Raw genomic sequence first — 20,409 nt, 5'->3', positions numbered from 1 at the left:
GCAGCACTATTTATAAACTAGAAACTACTCAACTCTCCATCAAAAGTTTAATATCTAAATACATCATGGTTTATTTAATGATTGGCTACTACACACCATGAGAATAAACAGGCTACAAGTGCATACAACAATATGGATAATTCTCACAAAATAATGTTGAATAAAAGAAGCCAGGTGTAAAGATTATACTTTATATGGTACTACTTATATGAAGTACAGAAACAGGCAGATCTAATGATGATGTTAGAAGTCAGGATAGTAGTTATCCTAGAGGTTGATATGGAATATGGGGGGATATAGTGACAGAAGGGAGCAACAGAAAGGCTCTGGAATGCTGGTAATGTTCATTTCTTGACTTACATTGCTGGTTGCACAGGTGTGTCATTTTTTTTTTAATTTAATGAATTGTACACTTACATTCACTTTTTTCATGAATATTTTTCTTCAATAAAAGTTTTAAAATGTATCTCTGAGTTTCCTAAAAAGATGAAAAGGAAACATCCAGAGAGGATACATGCCAGTTTATCAGTAGAAACAAAGCTATTTTAATATTATTTTCTGAAGTTTTTTATATCATGGACACTAGATGATCGAATTGATAGACTTAGTATAAATGCAAAGGTGAATCACATAAGACTTTTATAGCACCACTGATAATAGTAAAAAAATAATTTCTCTTTATCAAGAGGACTTGAGTGACACCAAAAACACAAGCAGCAAAAAAGAAAAGTACATGGGATGTCTTCAAAATTAAAAACTTTTGTGCATTGAAGAACAACACCATCAAGAAAGTTAAGAGAACCCACAAAATGGGAGACAGTATTTTCAAATAATATATCTGATAAAGGACTTGTATCTAGGATATATAAAGAATGCTTACAGCTTGATATTAAAAAGACAAATAACCCACTTCTAAAATGAAGAAAGAATCTACATAGTCCTGTCTCCAAACAAGATACACAATGGTCAATAAGCACATGAAAAATGACACCTTTAGCCACAAAGGAAGTGCAAATCAAAACCACAATGAGTTGCCACTTTATACACCCTGGGATGGCTAGAATAAAAAAGAATAATAAGCATTTTTGAAGATGTGGAGAAATTGGAACCTCATACACTGCTGGTAGGAATGTTAAATGGTATGGAAAACAATTTGGCAGTTCTTCCAAATGTTATACCTAGAGTTACCATATTACCCAGTAATTAAATGTGAAGGTATATACTGAAGAAAATGAAAACATATGCCCACGTACACACAAAAAACGTGTACATGAATGTTTATAGCATTATTCATAATAGCCCAAAAGCAGAAACAATCCAAATGTCCATAAGCTGATGAATGGATAAATGAAATGATATATCTATACATTAAAACATTATTTGGCAATAAAAGAAGAATGAAATCCTGATTCATGCTACAACATGGATGAACCTTCAAAACATTAAGTTAAGTGAAAGGAGCCAGTCACAAAAGACCATATATTATATTATTCCATTTATATGAAATGTCTGGAATAGATAAATCTATAGAGATAGAAAGTAGATTAGTGGTTGTCTATGCTGGGGAAGAGTATAAGATACACAGCAAATGGCCTAAATTTTCAAAGATAATGTTAAAATAAAGATGTGAAGCTATGAAACTCTCTTCTACTCACTGTGAGAGTGCAGATTGGTACAACCACTTTGAAAAATAATTTGGCATATCATCTAAAATTAACAACATACATCCTGTGAGCCAGTAAATCCACTTCTAAATTACACCCAAGAGAAGTGTTTGCACATTTATACCAAGAATTGTATAAAGAATATTCATAGCATTATTTGTAATCACCCTAAATGTCCTTCAGTAGTAGAAGGAATAAATAAATTAAACTATGATATAGTCTTGGGGTGGATTACTATACAACAATAAAAAAGAACAAGTTAAGGTCCCACACAAGGTAGACTCTCACAAACATAAAATTAAAAAACCAGCCACAGAAGAGCATGTACTGTATGATTCTTCCTATATAAAGTTCAAAACCAGCCATAACGATAGTGTTAAAAGTCAAGATAAGGGTGTACCTTTAGGGAGGAAGGAAAGGGTAGTAATAATGATAATTATGAGTGGAGATTTTTGAGGTGGTGTAATGTTCTCTTTCTTGACTTGGGTGATAGTTACATAGATATCTTTGTGATAATTCACTGAGCCAAATATTTATAATTTGTGCATTAAAAAAAATAGCTTTCTTAGCTCAAGTTTATTAAAAAAGAAAAAAGCCAACCTGTCAGGGATCTGCAATTGTAGGAGGCATGAATAGGAAGTGACAATGTCTTCAGAGGGCTGTTGAAGGACAGCTTCAGCTTCCAAATGCCTTCTTTATGTAATACTAAATGTCCACATGTATTCAACTGCTTCACTGTAATAGTCTTTCTTTCTTTGATCAAATCACTCAATCAAGATTTATTCTTAAATTTTCTGTTCCCTTGGCTTTCATAAATGTAGCTGAGATCAAAATTTCACTTAATTTGTATGCTAAGAAGATTAGACAGTAACCTGGCATTAATTAGTTTTTTACTGTATCTCTGTCCCACTAAAGAGCTTGTTTAATAACTGTTTAAAAATGTTTAGTAAACATTTTTCAGGCATTTTGAAGTTTGCCATTATCAATGGTGAAAGAAGATTCTTGCGTACATGTGTGCATGTGCATGTGCGTGTCAGGAGGAGGTGGTGATCAGGATGTTAATCTATGCACAGTGACCTTTGTTTCTGTCTGCCTGAACAGATGTAGGAATTAATCACTGTCACTCCTGGATGCTGTGGCTGCAGCTGTCCCCCACTGCCTTTCTGCCTCTGATAGATTTATTAGTGTGTTTTGTTTGCTAGAAAACATACCACAGCAAAGAAGAACTGGAAAATTAGGGCAGCTTATCTGTGAATATAATTTTGTAGAAACATGTTTTTTCCCTACCCATCTGTACCTGCAATACTCTGAGCTCTTTAAAAGAAGAAAAAGAAAAGAAAAACAAACCGGTAATACTATTTATGCAACATCTGAACAGTTATTTCTCACCCTGAGAAATTTCACACTGGAACAGTGTCCTAGTATTGTAAAGAACTGTATTCTAACCTCTGTACCCTTCTTCTTTTTGCAGCTGGCCCCCCTTAACTCCCAACCTATCAGTTTAGTCCCACCCGCAGAAACTGGACATACTTTGGCTTTGGCCACAAGAAAATAAGTGTTCTAAATTAGTACTGAATTTGTATTATAGCAGGCCCCATTGCAGCCTTCAGACCATAACCAATGCTTTCTGGGCCCCAAGCATCTGTACTCTGTAGATATAAGTGCAGTCTCACCAGGTCCAGCCCCTGGCCTTATTGATACCAGCCTGGATGGAAATCAAGTAGCCACACCCTCTTGGATGCTAGGACTCAGCTCCAAAATCCAGTATAAATTTGCTGGGTCTGGTCTATTTTCATTTTCCCTCTTCTTTATCAGGTCAGCATGACCTGAGGCAGAGACTGAAGGGGAGCAGCCAGCCCTGTTCAGAGTCTGTTCATTCCTTTCTGGTAGCTCACTGCCTACCAGAATCCTAGACATTGGCCTAGCTATCTACACCAGCCTGGGCCTTCCTGGTACCACCCCTTACTCATTGGGACCTCTGCTAATTTTCTGCACCCCCTGATCCTGCTTGGTCCTCACTCAAAGATGTCTTTGTGGATGCTTGCTGAGTTTTTCTACTTCAGAGTGAGCTCCGGTTTTAGACATCCATGCATGTCAATCTCTAAGTCACCAGTGCTTGTTCTTACTTCCCTGCTCCCAGCACCTGGCTTGCGTGTCTTAATCTGATGAGTCTGCCAAGACTCCGGAATTTAAACTCTTTTGTTCTAACTTCTTCAGCTACTTTTTGAGCCCCGATTCTGGCAGTCTCTGTTTCTGATAGTGATACCAAGCACTTGATTAGGAGAAGACAGGTAAATTCTCTGAATGTCAACTTTCATGGTTGTACCAACTCAAGAAAAAAAAGAAAAACAAGCAAAGCAAGTATCCATTGACGGATAAATGGATAAACAAAATGTGGTATTATACATACAATGAGATATTATTCAACCTTAAAAAGGAAGGAAATTCTGACACATGCTATAGCATGAATGAACCTTGAAGACATTATGTTAAGTGAAATAAGCCAGTTACAGAAGATGACTATGAATCCACTCACATGAGGTATCTAGCATAGTCAAACTCATAGAAATAGAAAATAGGATGGTGATTGCCAGGGACTGGGGGAGGGGAAATGGGAATTGTTTAATGGGTACAGAGTTTCAGTTAATGTTCAGTTAATTGTTTAATAAGTATTTAGTCTCAGATTTCCTGGATGAAAAGGTTTTAGAGATTGGTTGTACAACAATGTGAAAATAGTTAACACTAGTGAATTGTACAGTTAAAAATGGTTAAGATGGTCATTTTTATATTATTATATATAATTTCATTGTATTTTACCACAATTAATAACTTCCTAAATTTTATAGAGAAACAAAACCTCCTATTGGTAGTAGCTCTTTTTATTCAATTAATCTATCATGGGACCATTTCTTTAAAACTGTTTTATTGTCTACATCATTTCTTGGTGGATAATGATCATTCTTAAATCACTACTTGCTTTGTAATGTTGTTACTGTGTTTCTCACATCCTAAATTTGCATATCTGAAACTTTAAGTGCTATTCCTCTCTTTCAAACATTCCAGGATTTCATTCTGCTGTACTCAGGGTCTCTTGGTGACTCATTGAGTGTTGATTACATCCCCACTGCCACCCCCATCCAGGCTGCAGAATGCTCTATCCTCATTCCAGTTTTCCTTCTCTAAAATGTTTATATTTTCCTCATATGACCAAAGCCAGATGTTTCATTCTGGTATACTGTGAGACTTTATCTGGACTTTAGATTTTCAGAAGAAAAGGGAGAAGGTGGCCTCATTTTATGTGAGACATATAACAAACAATAATAAAATAGAGATGTTACTGGCAAAGGGAGTCTTGCTCAAATCTCCATGGGTAAGAATTTCTCAGATATAAAAGACAACAGTACAATTCACGTGTCATGAAGTTCAGCTTTTTAAAGTGTACAATCCAGTGGATTTTAGTAGATTCAGAGTTGGGCAATCATCACCACTGTCTAAGTCCAGAAAATTTTCATTACTCTGGAGAAACCTCATTCGCGTTAGTCTCTGCTCTTTCCCCCTTGCCCTTGCCTCTGGCAAGTGCTAGTCTACTTTCTGTCTCTATAGATTTGCCTAATTTGGACAATACATATAAATGGAATCATATAACATGTGACCCTTTGTGTCTGGCTTCTTTCATTTAGCATAATCATAGCATAATGATTACAGGGTTCATCCACATTGTAGTAGGAAGCAGTACTCCATTCCTTTTTATGGCTGAATAATGTTCTGTTGTATGGTTGTTTCACTTTTGTTTTTCCATTCATCAGTTGATAGATACTTGGTTTCTACTATCTTGGCTATTATGAATGATATGCTGCTATTAACATTCATCTACAAGCTTTCATGTGGACATGTGTTTTTCTTTATCTTGGATATATACCTAGGAATGGAATTTTTGAGTAATATGGTGACTCTGTATTTAAATAAGTGCTGAGCTGTTTCCTAAAGCAGCTGTACCTTTTTTACAATCTCCCCAGCAATGTATGAGGGTTTCAATTTCTCCACATCATTGCCAACACTTATTATCTGTCTTTTTTATTCCCGTCATCGTCAATTATTCATGTTCAAAAGGAAACATAACAAAATATAAAGTGGTTTTGTGGTTTTTGACTTTACTCAAATCATCATGGTTTGGATTTGCAGTTCCCTGATGCCTAATAATGTTGAGCATCTTTTCATGTCCTTGTTGGATATTTGTATATCTTCTCTACAGAAATGTCTATTCAAATCCTTTGACAATTTTTAAAAATTAGGTTGTCTTAGGAATATACTTAAAGCAGTGATTTCTCAAACTTGTTTCAGATTAGAGTCTCCTAGGGAGCTTTTAAAAATCCTGATACTCAGGCTTCACCATAGAACAGTTAAATCAGAATATCTGGGGGCAGAACACCAGCAGCAATTTTTTTGTAACTAATGTTTATAACCAGCACTATAGACTAGATGACCAAGCTGATGATGCCAATATGGAAGTGTTATAGATTTGGAAACTTTGAAATTATGCCAGATGTTAAAAACTGAACTGAATGTGAATTGTAAAAAGCCTAATCAGATTAAGGGTTTAGAGGTGGCTTTTTCATATGGATTTTTGATAGGATAAACTTTCCTGTAGCAGGAAGTTTCAAAGCACTGACAATTAGAGAAAATGTCTGGACTGGTTCTTGCTAAGTGACTAGAAGCTGGTCTTGGGAGGTAACCGTGGGGAGCCAGTAAATGTGAGTAATCGTGATAAATTAAATTCAGAAGCCCAGAAAATTTGTCTGTTATTCATTGTTCAACAGGAAAGTATGGAGAAAATTGAAAGGTATTCTTTTGAAAGTCATGAGAAGATGAGACTATTTTAAAAGACTTTATTAGAAGCATAGGGAAAGGAGAGAATAAAAGTTTTTAAACTCAAACCCTTAAAAATGTGACAGCCTCAGTGCAGGGAAAATGACATTTCTCAAAGAATTTAAAAAGCTTCCCAGAGGAGAGCAGGGAGCCCACAGAGTTTGTCAGATTACATACAAAATAGAAAAAAAGACTTTGAGAAGCACCTTTGAAGAGAGTCCAAAACACATGAAAGGATTATTTAAATCTATTAAAAGGAAAAACCTAGAATAACAGTGGGATGTTTTGTTGCTAATAATGGGGCACAGGGAGTGCTCAGCAACCAAGAGACAATAAGATTAAACTAATTATATGCCCCTAAATTTATTGAGAAAGGTACCAGAGTCATTACCACACTCAGATTGCCCCCTAAGAATAGATCAGTGTTGTGATCAAATAATTTTCTGTGTTTTGTCAGGTAGACAAAAAAATACTAATCAATCACTACAAACTGTTGGCATTCCTCTTGAAACTTTTGAAGGCCTCTGGAGGAATTTTTTCCCCTTGGTCATACCTCTCCCCGCAGCTGCTGCCCAGCCCTCTAACCTCCTGTTACCGCCAAGACTTTTAAAAGGGTGGCCTTCACTAGCCAGCTCTACTTCCTCGGCTCCAAATCCTTCTTCACCCCATGGCCTGATTCAGCTGGAATGACCCTTGCCAACGTCATTAAATGAACTGATCTCTTTTTAGACTCTATCCTGTTTAGCCCCAAGCCATAAAATACTTAACCATCTCCTCTGTTCCTCCTTTTTGAAAACCTCTCTTTTCTTAACTTTACCCTACTTGGGTGTCTGGTCCTGCCTTTCTGCTTCCTACCAGCCACTTTGACTGGCCTCTGCACTCCTCCTAACCATTTAATGTTGGTATCATCCTGGTTCCATCCTTGACTCACCTCTTACACATATACCCACCCATTTTTTGGGAGTGGGGGTGGGGAGTACAGAATTTATTGTTCTGAATCTGATACCGCTGTGGTCTTAATCCCTTACAACAGATCCTCAAACCCTGCCCCTTTCAAATCTCATTTTCTAACTTCATAATTGGTATCATCAGAGGGGTATTGCTCAGTCAATTCAGATTTGTTGACCAATACCAGACTCATAGCTTACCACTAATCTTTCTCTTCCTCTGGGTATTTCCTGTCTTAGTTCATAGCACTACCATCCATCCATTCCTCATTCTGCATTCCCTCATCCCCCTATACATGCAGTTAGTCACCAACTCTTAGATATTAACCTCTGAAATGTATCTCAGACCTGTTTCTATTGTCCATCTCCATTCCCCAAGTGCAACCAGATCTACTATTCCTCTGAATCACAGCAGTAGCCCCTAACTGGTCTTGCACATTTCCAGTTTGACTGTTGCCAGCATTTTTTTTTTTGACAATCATAGACTTCTGCTGCCTACACAGCTCCTTAGGTGAGCATTTAAGATCTTCTGTAATCTGGCCCTAATCTACAAATTCTTCTTACTTCCTTTAAACTAAGTTGTGCTCTTGTCATACACGTAGTGCCCACTCCTCGAGCATACCATGCACTTTTATCACCATACCTTCATTTTCCACTTCTTTGTTTCATGACTTTTCTTATTTTTCATCTGATAAACTCCTATTCATCCTCTAAGACTAACTCTTATCTGTCAAAATGTGGGCCCTGGACTGACAGCATCAGTATTATGAGGGAACTAGTTAGAAGTACAGATTCTTGGGGCCCTACCCTAACAGAATCTGAAACTCGAGAAGATGATGACCAGATCTGTGACTTAACAAGCTCTTCAGGTGATTCTTATCAATTATACAATTTAAGAACCACTGTTCTAAGGCACAGTTTCTTTTATCAATATCCCTAGCAGTTTGCATATACCTATATTACTTTCTCCATTGTTTCATAATCACATTTACCTATTCACTTATTCATCTCCTCTGCTACATATTGAGTCCTCAAAGTCAAATATAATATTTTTGTTTATTTCCTAGCATTAGGAAATACTGCAGTGTCTGGCACATGGGAGATCTTGATAAGATTTCAGAACCTAAAACATCCTCCCCTCCCCCCAGGATTTGGTCCAGGTAGAGTGTATGCAACCACACAGGACTGATAATCAAATGACGTCCAAGGTTTCTACTCTTACAGGCTGACATGTCCCACACGAGCCAAAATCACACGTACTGACAAGTGTCAGAAAGGATACAGAGAAACTGGGTGTCTCATACATTGCTGGTGGGTGTGTAAAATGATACCACTACACAGGGAACTGGTTTAGAAGATTTGTACAGAATCAAACATATGCTCACTGTGTAATTCAGTATTTACCCTAGAGAAATGAAAATTTAGGGTCACACGAAAACCTGTACGCAAAGGTTTACAGCAGCTTTATTTGTAATAATCAAAAAATAGAATCAACCCAAACATCCTTCAACAGGTAAATGGATAAACAAACTGTGGTATATCTATATAATGGTATACTCCCCAACAATAAAAAGCAGCAAGCTGTAAATACATGCAACTACTTGGACAAATCTCAAGAGCATTATGCTGAGTGAAAAAAAGCCAATCTCAAGAAGTTACATATTGCATGATTCTTTTATATTACGTTCTCAAGAAATGAATTTATAGTGATGAAGAACAGATCAGAAGTTGCCAGGGGTTACAGTTGGGGGGAAGGGTGTGACTATAAAGAGGTAGTTTGAGGGAGGTTTTCTTCTGTTTGCATGGATGGAGCAGTTCAGTATCTGATTATGGTGATAAGTTACATTAATCTTTACATGTGATAAATTTCATAGAACTAAACACACACTCACAAAACAAGTACATGTAAAAACTGGTGAGATTTGAGTATGGTCTATAGCTGAATTAATAGTACTGCATCAGTGTTACTTTCCTGGTTTTGATAATGTACTCTAGTTATGTAAGCTGTTACCTTTGGAGAAAGCTGGGTGAGGGGCAAACAAAACTCTCTGTTCTGTTTTGCAACTTGTTATGAGTCTTAAGTAATTTCAAAATAAAGTTTTTTGAGAAAAAGAAAGCACAGGGATTTCTGGTGAAACCTAAATTAGGAAATGCTACTTGACATAATGCTAAAGCGGGGCCCAGGAAATGGAGGATAGCTCAGTGCCTGCTGGAATTGGGAAAGGAGGACAGAAGAGCAGCAGTCTCCTGCCTTGGAGACCAACCGGTAGAACTTAGACCAGGCCTGTTCTCTCTCAGTCCGACCTTCTGCTTGTGTGGGGCAGAGAGAGTACTGGGGCAGAGAGCGAGGGGAGAGCTTCCTCTGAGCAGTTTTCCCACATGTGGAGAGTGGGAGGAAAACCTTGCCTCAGTAGGCCCAGGTGGGAAAACAGAGGGAGATAAGGCTTCCTCCTTGACGATATTCACAGAGGTTAACTGTGTGAACAGTGAGAGAGTAAATGTCATGAGAACCCAGGCTCTGGAATCAAACTCCCTCTTAAATCCCAGCTCCACCATTTACTAGTCATGTGATTTGATCCCCTTCTTGAGCTCTGCTGAATCCTATTTCCCTATTTTAAAAAAATGACACTATCTTAGAATGCCGTGAAGATTGAATTAGCTAATATATGTAGAGCACTTAGCAACTGCCTGGCACATATTAAATATATAATGAGTGTTGGTTTCTCATTTTAATATTAATCCAAATCATTACTGATATTCTAAGCAGTAGAAAAAATATACACTCAGATGATTCTGACTATAATGTAATTTTTGCTGATTCCAACGTACTTCAGGATCCTTCAGTACTTCAAACTCATCATCAAATAAACATTTAGTCCCTATATATGTAACTACAGACAATTTAGCTTGATAGTTGTTACTTTCTATTACAGGCCTCTTCAGTGCTTTTTACTCTAGATACATTATCTCTAACTTTTATAGCACTCAGGATGATAAACACTGTTTTCTGCATTTTCCGATGAAGAAAGCACCTCCACAGGGTCAGCAAATCACACGTCATACACAGCTAGTCAGCCTGGTCAGCCTGATTTCAAAACCCAGGCTTTTTCCACTTTATCTTGATAACTCAGTACTAATCCGTGAAAGCTGCTTAAACACACACACTGATTATCTAACAGTTGTTCCTTTCCCATCAGATTACAGGACAGAATGTACAACTCCTGCCACAGACTAGGGCAGCCACCTCCAGGCCATTGCTGGGGCCAAGACTTGGAGACACTGGACAATGATGGAAACTAAAAGACCAAAACCGGTTGTAGCAAGAATTCAGTCTGGGGTTCCAGCTAGTAGGTAAAGCCAAGAGTCATAAAGGGAACCCTGCTAAGATCCAAGTTCCTGGCCAGCAATTGGAATTGGAAGGAGTAGGCAAAGCCCAGCAGAAGGCACTTCAGGGGACTCAGGACTTCCTGTCTGTCTCCTCTTGATGATAAAGGGCAGCCGCGTGAGGCCTCAGTGGAGGAGGAAGGCGAAAACCCTTGGCCCCTCACTGCTACAGCTGTATGCTGGAAACCAGGATGGGAAGCCCCTAGCAGAAGTCTGCTGATCAGTAGGATGGACACAGGGTCCCAAGAGGGGTCGTGGGTAGGTTAGACTAGGGAGGAAGTGAAAGCACACCAGAGGGAACCAGGGGTCAGGACACTGGGTAAGCCATCCTGGCATGGTCCCTAACTGGCTATAAAACTGCATGCAGGGCTCCTCATCTGAAAATGAGGAAGCCGGGTTCCATCACTGGTTTAAGCTGTGCTCTTGAGAACCCTGACATGCAAATCCTGTGCTAGGCAATTTGCAGGGACAGAGTTGGGGGGAGCACGCCTTGCTTGCAGTCTGTCTCCTATTTATTGCTTCCAACTACAGGACCTCTAAGAGTTTTCTAAACCTAATGATTTATCCAGGATAACAACATTTAGAGAGTCTCCACTAGGTTCAGAGCCCTGTAGAAGGTGATGGGGATGCAGCCAAGTAAAACCCAGTCCCAGCCTCATGGTTCCCAGACCCTGGCCCAGGGGGAATGACTGCAGCAGCTGCAGTTGTTCAGGATTCCTCTCAGACCCACCAAGGCCCAGAGTTCCCCTGCCATAAACCTGAGGGCAAGAAAGAAGGGGCAGAGATCATGGCGGCGTGAGAAGAAAGAAGGGGCAGAGGGAAAGGAAACCACCCCAGGAAGGCAGGTGACTCTGTGGTGCTCCTGAGAGATCAATTTACATGTCACCCAGTGGATGATAATCTGGTTTACAGGGGACCCCTTGTGATTGGATGTTGCATGTGGCCAATTGTGCTCGTGCTTTATGCTCTACTCAGGATCAGGGCATCTGCCCTGCCCTTTGGGACGTGCTGCAAGCCACCTGCTAGGAGTGCTCATGGCCATCTCCCACAGCTAAGGGGAGAAAGGAAGCTGAAATTGTTGCTTCATAAATTACAGCACATGCTTACACTCCAGGGTCTGAAGTTATATGAGAGAAGAGGATTTTTTGTGTTTCTACTGTTTTTCTCCCTGGCATTTAAAATATATTACAATTGTATGAGACATGGCAGAAATTTATTTGGAAACTAGTTTTTTAAAAATCAATGTAAAGTATGGCCATAATACTCCCAATTAAAGCCCACAAGTTCGTTTCCAGCAAGGGTACCCTTGGGGCTTTTCTTCCTCCTTATCACCAGCTTATCTTGAATCTATCAGTGTGTCCTTAACATGAGCTGGTATAATGAAGCATTTAGTCTTATATCTAAATTTACACATTTCAGCTTTAAAAGTATTTATGAGGGTGCAGTTTTAAATCGATCCTTAATGCCTGTTTTATAGTCTAGGAGAGCTATACATTCTGAAATTTGTACACAGGAAATTTATGTGCCTGTACAAATATCTATAATCATACATTCATATACATAGATCTTGTTAAATGGCCCAGGGATACTGAGAAAACAGCTGCTAATATTAAATTAAAATTTTATTCTATTTTAAATGAAGGGATGATAGAAAAGAGCTGCTAATATTAAATTAAAATTTTATTCTATTTTAAATGAAAGAATGATAGAAAAGGAAAATTTTCTTTGCAAGGGAGATGGTGTTCTGATGAGCTGAGGACAGAAATTGCAACTCATATGCCTCCAGTTCTTCTTAACACCTTGACAAGTAGATATTTAGAAATGTTGAGTTAATGTTTGACAGGATGATCATTAAAAAGATAATGAACTAATAAAACATGGAAATACTGAGGTCATCTGCTAAAGGGAATTTTGGGGCAGGATATTTAGCAAGTTTTCTTTTGCACTTAATAGCTAAATATTTTTATGATTGATTGACTGATTAGGATGTAGATTCTAATGCATCTCTGGTAACCAGGTCAGCCTGTTGTTCCTGCCTAAGGTAGAAAGGCAGAAATACAAAGCGTGACTGGCTTATTAATAAGCCAGTTGCAAGGAAAAGACACTTGCCTCTGGAATAATTTGAGAAGGGAGAGCTGGAAGGGACCTTCTATTTTATCAGATCCAACTGCTGCTAGTCATTTAGCTATTCTGCAGCCACAATATCTTTGTTCTTCCAGTTCCTCTCCAGCTTCAGTGGCTGTAGGCCTGACCTGAGAGAATAGTAGGTAGGGAGCTTGCTCTCTCCATAGAAAACAAAGATATACCAGCTCTTAATGACTGCAGGAAATCAGGTGAATTTAGAGAGAAAAGGCTCACTCAGGACAAGAAGCAGGGCTGAGTGTTTTAGCTCATGGCAAAACAATTTACTGGCTGCAAAGATGCAATGAGAAGGCATGTGTTCTAGCCTAGTTGTAAGCAGCAAATCAGTCCAAGATGAGCAGATTTCTGAAGCCAGGGAATGGGAAGTATGTTGCTAACTTCTCAGCAGATGTCAGCTGAGATTCTGTAATCCATGTGGTCATGAAGATGAGGTCTCATCCATCAACTGCTTGACAAGGGCTGTCATCATATCACTGGGCCTACATAGCCCTCGACACATGATGTCAGAGACATATTGCACAAAAGCACTTCTTGGGGAAATTCCCAGGAAGAATTCAGCAATGGGAAAGAATCTTTCAAGTGGCCTGATTTCACTGGAGACAAGTAAACATGTGTGTGCATATGTCAATATACATATTCCCAAGATGCTGTACTTTCCTAGAAACAAAAACAGTGGGAAAGCAAAAAGCTTCACAAGCCCCCTGTTAGGATCCTTTGTCTCATTTATTTTTAGACTCAGCACATGTGGAGAGGGGACGCCAAGGAGGGGCTCACCCAGATAGCAAGGCTTTTCAGTGTGGGTTTGGGATCTGGAGATGTGCCAAGTGATCAGAGCCCAGTGTCCATGGAAGCCCACAGCGCCCAAAATATCTTGGCTGCTTTGTGTTCAGTGATGCCAGGGACTTCTCAGCCATTCCAGGGGGGACAAAGGGGATCCCCCTTAAATTACTGCCATTACCCAGAATGAGCCCCTTGTCTTAACACATAGACATTGAGCCAGCACTTGGCTCTCTGTCTGTCAAGGTCCTCTGCCACTTCAGAGCCATTTGGCACACTTCTGGAAGGATGAGAGCCTCCTTCTTCCACCTAACAGAGGAGAGCATTGCTAAGGAAAAGTGAGATTAGGGAAGCGAACAAAGAAAGGAAGAAACAAAAAGGCCTTCCATGTCCATTAACAAATGTATCATTCATTCATTCAACAAGCGATATGGAACACTTGCCATCTTCCAAAGACTGTGCTAGGAACTGAGATACAGATGAATAAGAAATAGCCTGGTTTTTGAGGAGTAGAAACTCTCTAGTAGGAAAAACAAAAAAAACTGGTAATATAACATGACAATTGTATTGACAAACATATACTGTGGGTGTTATGAAGACGTAGAGCAGGGCAGCAAACCTAGACTGAGGGCATTGGCCAAGCAGGTAAGTGCTCTTATTTTTTTTAATCTTATGAGGTGAGTCACTTACAAAGAAAATGTTAAGAAACACCTCATAGATTAAATAAAAATATTGACTAGTGGCTCATTAAGCTTGGCTGATGGCTGTTGGAGTCCATTGATTTTGGTAGCAACAATCTGAAAGGTTGTATAATTTTCTCCCCCAGTTCTCAGCTGCCTAAATGTAAAAGCAGACAATGGATTGTAATTTTGATGTGAGTTTTTCAGATAGATGCAGCTTGTTTGGAAAGAGAACTAGGTGTTGAGAGAATTGTTCAGATGACCAACCAGAGGTTTAAAATTGAGTAGAGGAAAGAAGAGATACTGATAGATTGTGAGAAAGCTAAAGAACCAAGGAACTGGAAATATGTAGGCAGTGAGCAAATGTGTTAGAAATAAGCATATGAGAGGCCTGGAGGGTAGGAGACTCATTCGTTCATCAGGTATTTACTGAATGCTTTCAATATTTGAGGGTGTGTTCTAGTGCTGGAAATACATAATTAACTGTTATAATTGGAAGGGGAAGACAGTAAACAATAAATATGTAAATTCTGTAATATGTTAGAAGGTAATAAGTACTATGGTGGTGGGATGGAGATGGAGAGGAAAGACCAGCATAAGAAGGATTTGGAATTCCGGGGGAGGAGTGTGAATTTAAATGGTGTTATCACAGCTCTGGGGGTGAGAGGGTGATATTTCAACAAAGACATGAAGGGAGAGAGGGAATGAACCACGCAAATATGTGAATCAACATATTCTAGGCAAGGAGAACCGCCCATTCAAAGCCTTGAAATGCATGAGTACCTGGTGTTTTCAAGGAACAGCAAGGAGGACTGTGTGGAGTGCACAAGGGGCAAAAACAGGAAATGAGGTATAGAGATAATGGGGGCCAAATACATAGACCTCGTAGACCCTGGTAAAGATTTTGGCTTTTCCTCTGAGTGAGATGGGAAGCCATTGCAAGGTTTAGAGCAGAGAATTGTCATGACCTGATTACCTTTAATGGGCTGCTATTGCTGCTTTATTGAGAATAGACTTAGGGAGAGTCTAAAGTAGGGGCAGGGAGACCAGTTAGGAGGCTTTTGCAATAATCCCAATGAGAAATGCAAAGGCAGACTGTGATCAGGGTGGTGGCAGCTGAGGTGGTGAAATTCTGGATGTCTTTCAAGGATAAAACCAATAGAATCTTATGGCAGAGGTAGGTGGTGAGCAAGAGTTATGGATGACTCCAAGATTTTTGGTTCAAGCAATAGAAATGCCATTACCTGAACTGAAGAAGAATGTGGGAAGAACAGGTTGAGGGGGAAGACTAGAAGTTAAGTTTTGGTTGCATTGAGATCAAAGAGTTAGATACTGGTGTTTAAAATTCTGAAGTAAAACAATTTGATCATGAGACGCAGGTGTGGCCCTGGGAATGGGTGTCTGGAAGTAGAATAAAGTGAAGTCGTTATGATGAAAGAATTTAGAATTCTGGAGGTTGAAAGGTTAATGGAATCTCTTAGGATGATGGCCCAAGCCGGAGGCGACAGAGCATGGCCAGGCTGCTCTCACCCTTACAACTCAAAGTTTGGATGTATATGGTTAGAGGTCATGCAAATATTACTTTGAGGTATGCAGAATTTGAATTGGGTTCAGATTTTGAACTTAAAGTGCTGGAAAGAAGCATGATAGCAAAATGATCACATTTGCTGAAACATACCAGACATTAGGATAAAGCCCAATAAAATTAATTTATAATCCCATTGTAGCATGGGTCAGAAACAGTGGATTGAAGAAGAAATTCAACAAATTTTCACAATTTAATCTTAATTGTTTTGTTAAAAAGCCTTTTGGAAAGACATTCATATTTGGTTTTAGATATGTTTAAAGCTCAATGATAACATTCATATCAACTCATGTAGCATTTTAGAAAGCATGGCCCTGTGACATTTTAGGAAAATTTTCTGATAGCCGTAGCAAGCCAAGAAGTACCCTCAGCTCCTTTTACAACCTATATTTTCAAACTCACTCCTGAACCATAATGAAGAAGAAATAGGATGGCCATTCAGTCCTCCTCAATTCCAAGTTTAAAAAACCCCAAAGTTCAGAAACTGCTATTTGGTAAAATTTTTTAAAGCATCATGCCTATGAGCTGGTGGATGTCACTGAAGCATCTGAACTCATGGAAGACTGTTGAAATGATAATCTGGGTTTGTACAGATACAGTTAGATATTTATCTACATGTATTGAGACCTTACTTGAGAATAGAAAAATTAAGAAAGCTCGTATCTTATATTGCCAATCAATAAGTGAAGAGAAAAAGGTAGTGAGGTAGCCATATAATCCCTAAAAGAAAATAAATCCCACCTTGTTTCTGTCAGTAACCCTGTTAAAGCCTTTATGTCTTCATAAATGCAAAATAAGTAATCTAGAGGGGATTGGCTATGTATAATTAAGTATAAAATATTTAAATCTTCTTGCTTTGTGGAAATTATGTGTTTGTGGTTGATTAAAATATTCAGCATACATGATTTCATTTTTTAGCTCATTGGAAAAATGTAAATGACTTTGGTGGTTGAATTCCTATCAAAGTAGCAAAGACATCCCCCAGACATACATAATTAACCTGCTGAATAGGAGATGATTCACCTTTCAGTGACTTCACACGTGTTAACTTGGCCAAACAAAACAGGTAAATCATCTTCCATTCACTTTTTTTCTGAAGCAAGTTTTCAATAGGATTTTTTATGAAAAATGTTGAAATATACCTATATAAATCCATAATACAACATGTCCATTTGAAGAACGAATTTGCATCAACTTCTGAGATGCGAGTACTGTGTAATATATTTTGTCAAAAACAACTAATTGAGTTCCTCCTAAGTCAGGAGGGGGTAGAATTCTAAATCAGGATTTCATGCAGTACTGAATTACATAAAGGGCTCTGATCGTACAGTGGTGTTCAAATAAAATGGGTCCAGAGAAGAATTAAGAAACCCACCCATCAGTGCTCTAGACAACACAGATGTGTAGCTGTGCAAGCGGTCAGTGGCTTGCTGAGGAATCTTCATCACATCCTCATGACTCGTGCCCAAGAGCTTGTGAGAGGCCATGGGAAGAACAGCCTGCGTTACTGGTCTTGCAGGAGTCTACCCAATTGTACCACTCCCCAAGCTTCTGACTGCCCCAAGTGGCCAGTCCCAGGTCAGTGGTGTCCTCTTTTCTAAGTGAGCATCAGCACTGGTCTCTCTAATGTAGTGCTTTTCTTAAATCACTGTGAAGCTGCTAGTTGGCGTTGTTCTTATTTCAGTTCTCAATATGCAATACATATTTCCTCTTCTTATGGGGAGAGATAAAGAAACTAGGAAATCTCTCTCTCCCTAAATCCACAATTTGAAGACATGGTGACTGAGGAGGCAAACCTGAATGAATACATGGATGGGTAGGATAGGGCTAGCTCTTAAATTTGGATGCAGGAGACTTAAGATAAACAAAATTGTTCTTTATGCATGTAGCTTTCTTGTTAAGTTATGAAGGTGGAATTTTAAGAAAAAGCCTGAAAGTGATATACAGGATGCATTAGGACAAAAAATGGTGTTAGGACTGAAGTTTACATTAAAAATCTAAAAATTAATCTTTTTACATCACCTTAGAGTTTTCAAAGAGTTTTGGCACACACCCCATTTGGTCTTTGCAATAACCTATGGGGTGGTTACAGAAAGATAATATCATCTTCATTTCACAGATAATGAAACAGGAACCTAGAGTATTTAAATGACTGGCCCAGAGTTACACAGTGGTGATTGGCAGAGCCCAGATTTCTGTCTGACTCTGGTTCCATTACTTCTAACATAACTGTATCTTGGATGAATGTAGTAGGAGCAGGAATGGAGAGTGAGGGACAACTCAGAGAGATTTTGAAATAAGTAAAAAAAATTGGCAGTTGACTTGGTAGAGCTGATGAAGGAACAGGAGAAGGAAAAGGTGATTCTTAGGTTTCTAAAGCAGGAAGATGGTAAGTTTAATAGTATCATCAGCTAATGTTGGCAACATGCTTGCTATGTGACAGACTCTGTGCCATATCCTTTGCTATATTCTCTCATTGAATCCTCACAACTCTGATTGGAGGGATGTACTATTATTATCCCCATTTTACAAGGGGAATACATTAAAGTTGTTCTCACTTTAAGAGGAAGGAAAAAAATCAAGGTTTTTGCTCCAAAACAAGCTAAAAACCCAACTGGATGCATTGGCCTATATATAGTGATGTACTTGGGGCCTGAGTCCTGGGCCAGTGGTTTGGTATCCTTGTGTGGGGGGTGCATAATTATGCTGCCAGCCACGAGGTAATCAAGCTGGGCTGATGGTGGTTAGGATGTTTGCAGTCTAGTACTGCCAAACTGTTCAATGCCTCCAGGGTGCTTTGCCTGTCATTAAAATAAGCTGCACTGAGTAGCCAGTTTGCCCTGGCTCTGGCCTTTAAGGTGGTCAGCCAGGGAATCCAGGTACATAGATAAGAATGCTTTCCCCCCTCGGTTATTATTTAAAAATAAAAGTATAACTAAGTATAGTTATCAAATGACTGTTAGTATAAATAGTGCATTTAGGTAGAATACACTCTAGACTAAAACTCTTAAATACAATTACATTTCTTCTTAATTGTTTTTGGTTACTGTCCAGAGTAAGCCCAGTTTTCCCCTCATATTAACCAATTCACACATTTCTACCTTGTCCTGAGCCTCTGTTGGTGCCCAGGGTTTGTCTGAGACCCTGATTGTCCACACCTCCTGCTAATCTTTGAATTGCGCTATAAGGTCATTTAAAACTGCTTGACAAAAGTCCTTTCCTGAGTTTCCCCTTTCCGTCCCTACTTCCTCTTTCTCTCTTGGTCAAGCAGAGAGAGGAAAATAAATTTACATATCAAATAAAGTAAATAGTGAACAGAAAAATCCCATACCTTTTGCCAAATAGTAGTTTACCTTACACCTCATTTCTAAAGGCTCCAAACTATATTTCTTGAGGTATCTACCTGCTAGTTATTTATTCACTAGGCTGCATAGAGCAGTCTCTAAGCAACCATAAATTTCATGGAAAAATCCTAATTCTTCTCTGATACCACCTGTTTTTAGAAGATGGCCTTCTTTTAAAAGACTTGGAGTTATACAAACAAGAAGTGCCAGAATTTGATTCTTTTTAAAAATAGGCTTAAATAAGTCATAACATTTTTTACAGAGCCTTAAAATAGTTTCTTGCCAGTGACCCTTCACTCTTGAGTTTACACTGGAGATTCTGCTGGTAGGGAAACTCTGTCCATGGCCAGGGCAAAGCACCATGACTGCAAGTGTCTTTCTTCCTGATTCCCTCTAGGATTGTGAAGATGTCCAGTCCCAATCTGAATATTGTGACCTTACTGGGCAGCTGTCTGACTTACAGTAGTGTTTACCTCTTTGGGACTCAAGATCGAGATACTGTAGTGAGAAGCTCACTGGAAACTGTCATTCAGGTAGGTGAAGTCTTAAAATTTTGTTTTGAATATACGCCCAACTTTTGATAACTTTTTAAGTCAGCTGTTTCTGGGGTGTCGATTACCTTTATCTTACTTAGTATGGATGCTTTCAGAGGCAATCCCTGGTCCACCTTCTGCCTCCCACCTCTGTAGACTGTGGCTTTGCAGATCAGAATGTATGTGGAGAATGACAAAGGTTTCTCTCATGCCTCTTGCTTCTGCCCCTTTCCACCCACAGATCAGATTGTCCATGCTATGCATTGGGACCTCCCTTGTGTTTGGCCCTATTCTGGGAAAGAGCTGGCGACTCTACAAGGTGTTTACCCAGAGGGTCCCGGACAAGAGAGTGGTGAGTATGCAGCAAGTACACACCGCTTGACGGTGGAGAGCACCTTCACTGTGACTTAAAAGCTAGACGAGCTTGTGCTGGATTACTGGGTCTGGCCTTTTTATGACATCCTGGAGTTCATGCTCCTCATTTCAA

General features: G+C 39.1%; 1 protein-coding gene across 3 annotated transcripts in view; it reads left to right on the top strand.

The window, feature by feature from the left end:
• The window catches only part of GPR156 (G protein-coupled receptor 156), a 95,639-nt gene that overhangs the window by 52,364 nt on the left and 22,866 nt on the right, over nucleotides 1-20,409 (top strand). For all 3 annotated transcript variants that reach the window (XM_057503033.1, XM_036883475.2, XM_036883473.2), the window contains exons 4-5: nucleotides 19,787-19,922; nucleotides 20,164-20,274. In XM_057503033.1, the coding sequence (XP_057359016.1) occupies nucleotides 19,787-19,922; nucleotides 20,164-20,274 (247 nt within the window). The remainder of the gene's footprint in view (nucleotides 1-19,786; nucleotides 19,923-20,163; nucleotides 20,275-20,409) is intronic.

Source organism: Manis pentadactyla, chromosome 1 (genome assembly GCF_030020395.1).
Source record: "Manis pentadactyla isolate mManPen7 chromosome 1, mManPen7.hap1, whole genome shotgun sequence".
Taxonomy (NCBI): domain Eukaryota; kingdom Metazoa; phylum Chordata; class Mammalia; order Pholidota; family Manidae; genus Manis; species Manis pentadactyla.
The sequence above is the reverse complement of the archived record's forward strand: the minus strand, read 5'-3'. Positions and strand labels throughout refer to the sequence as shown.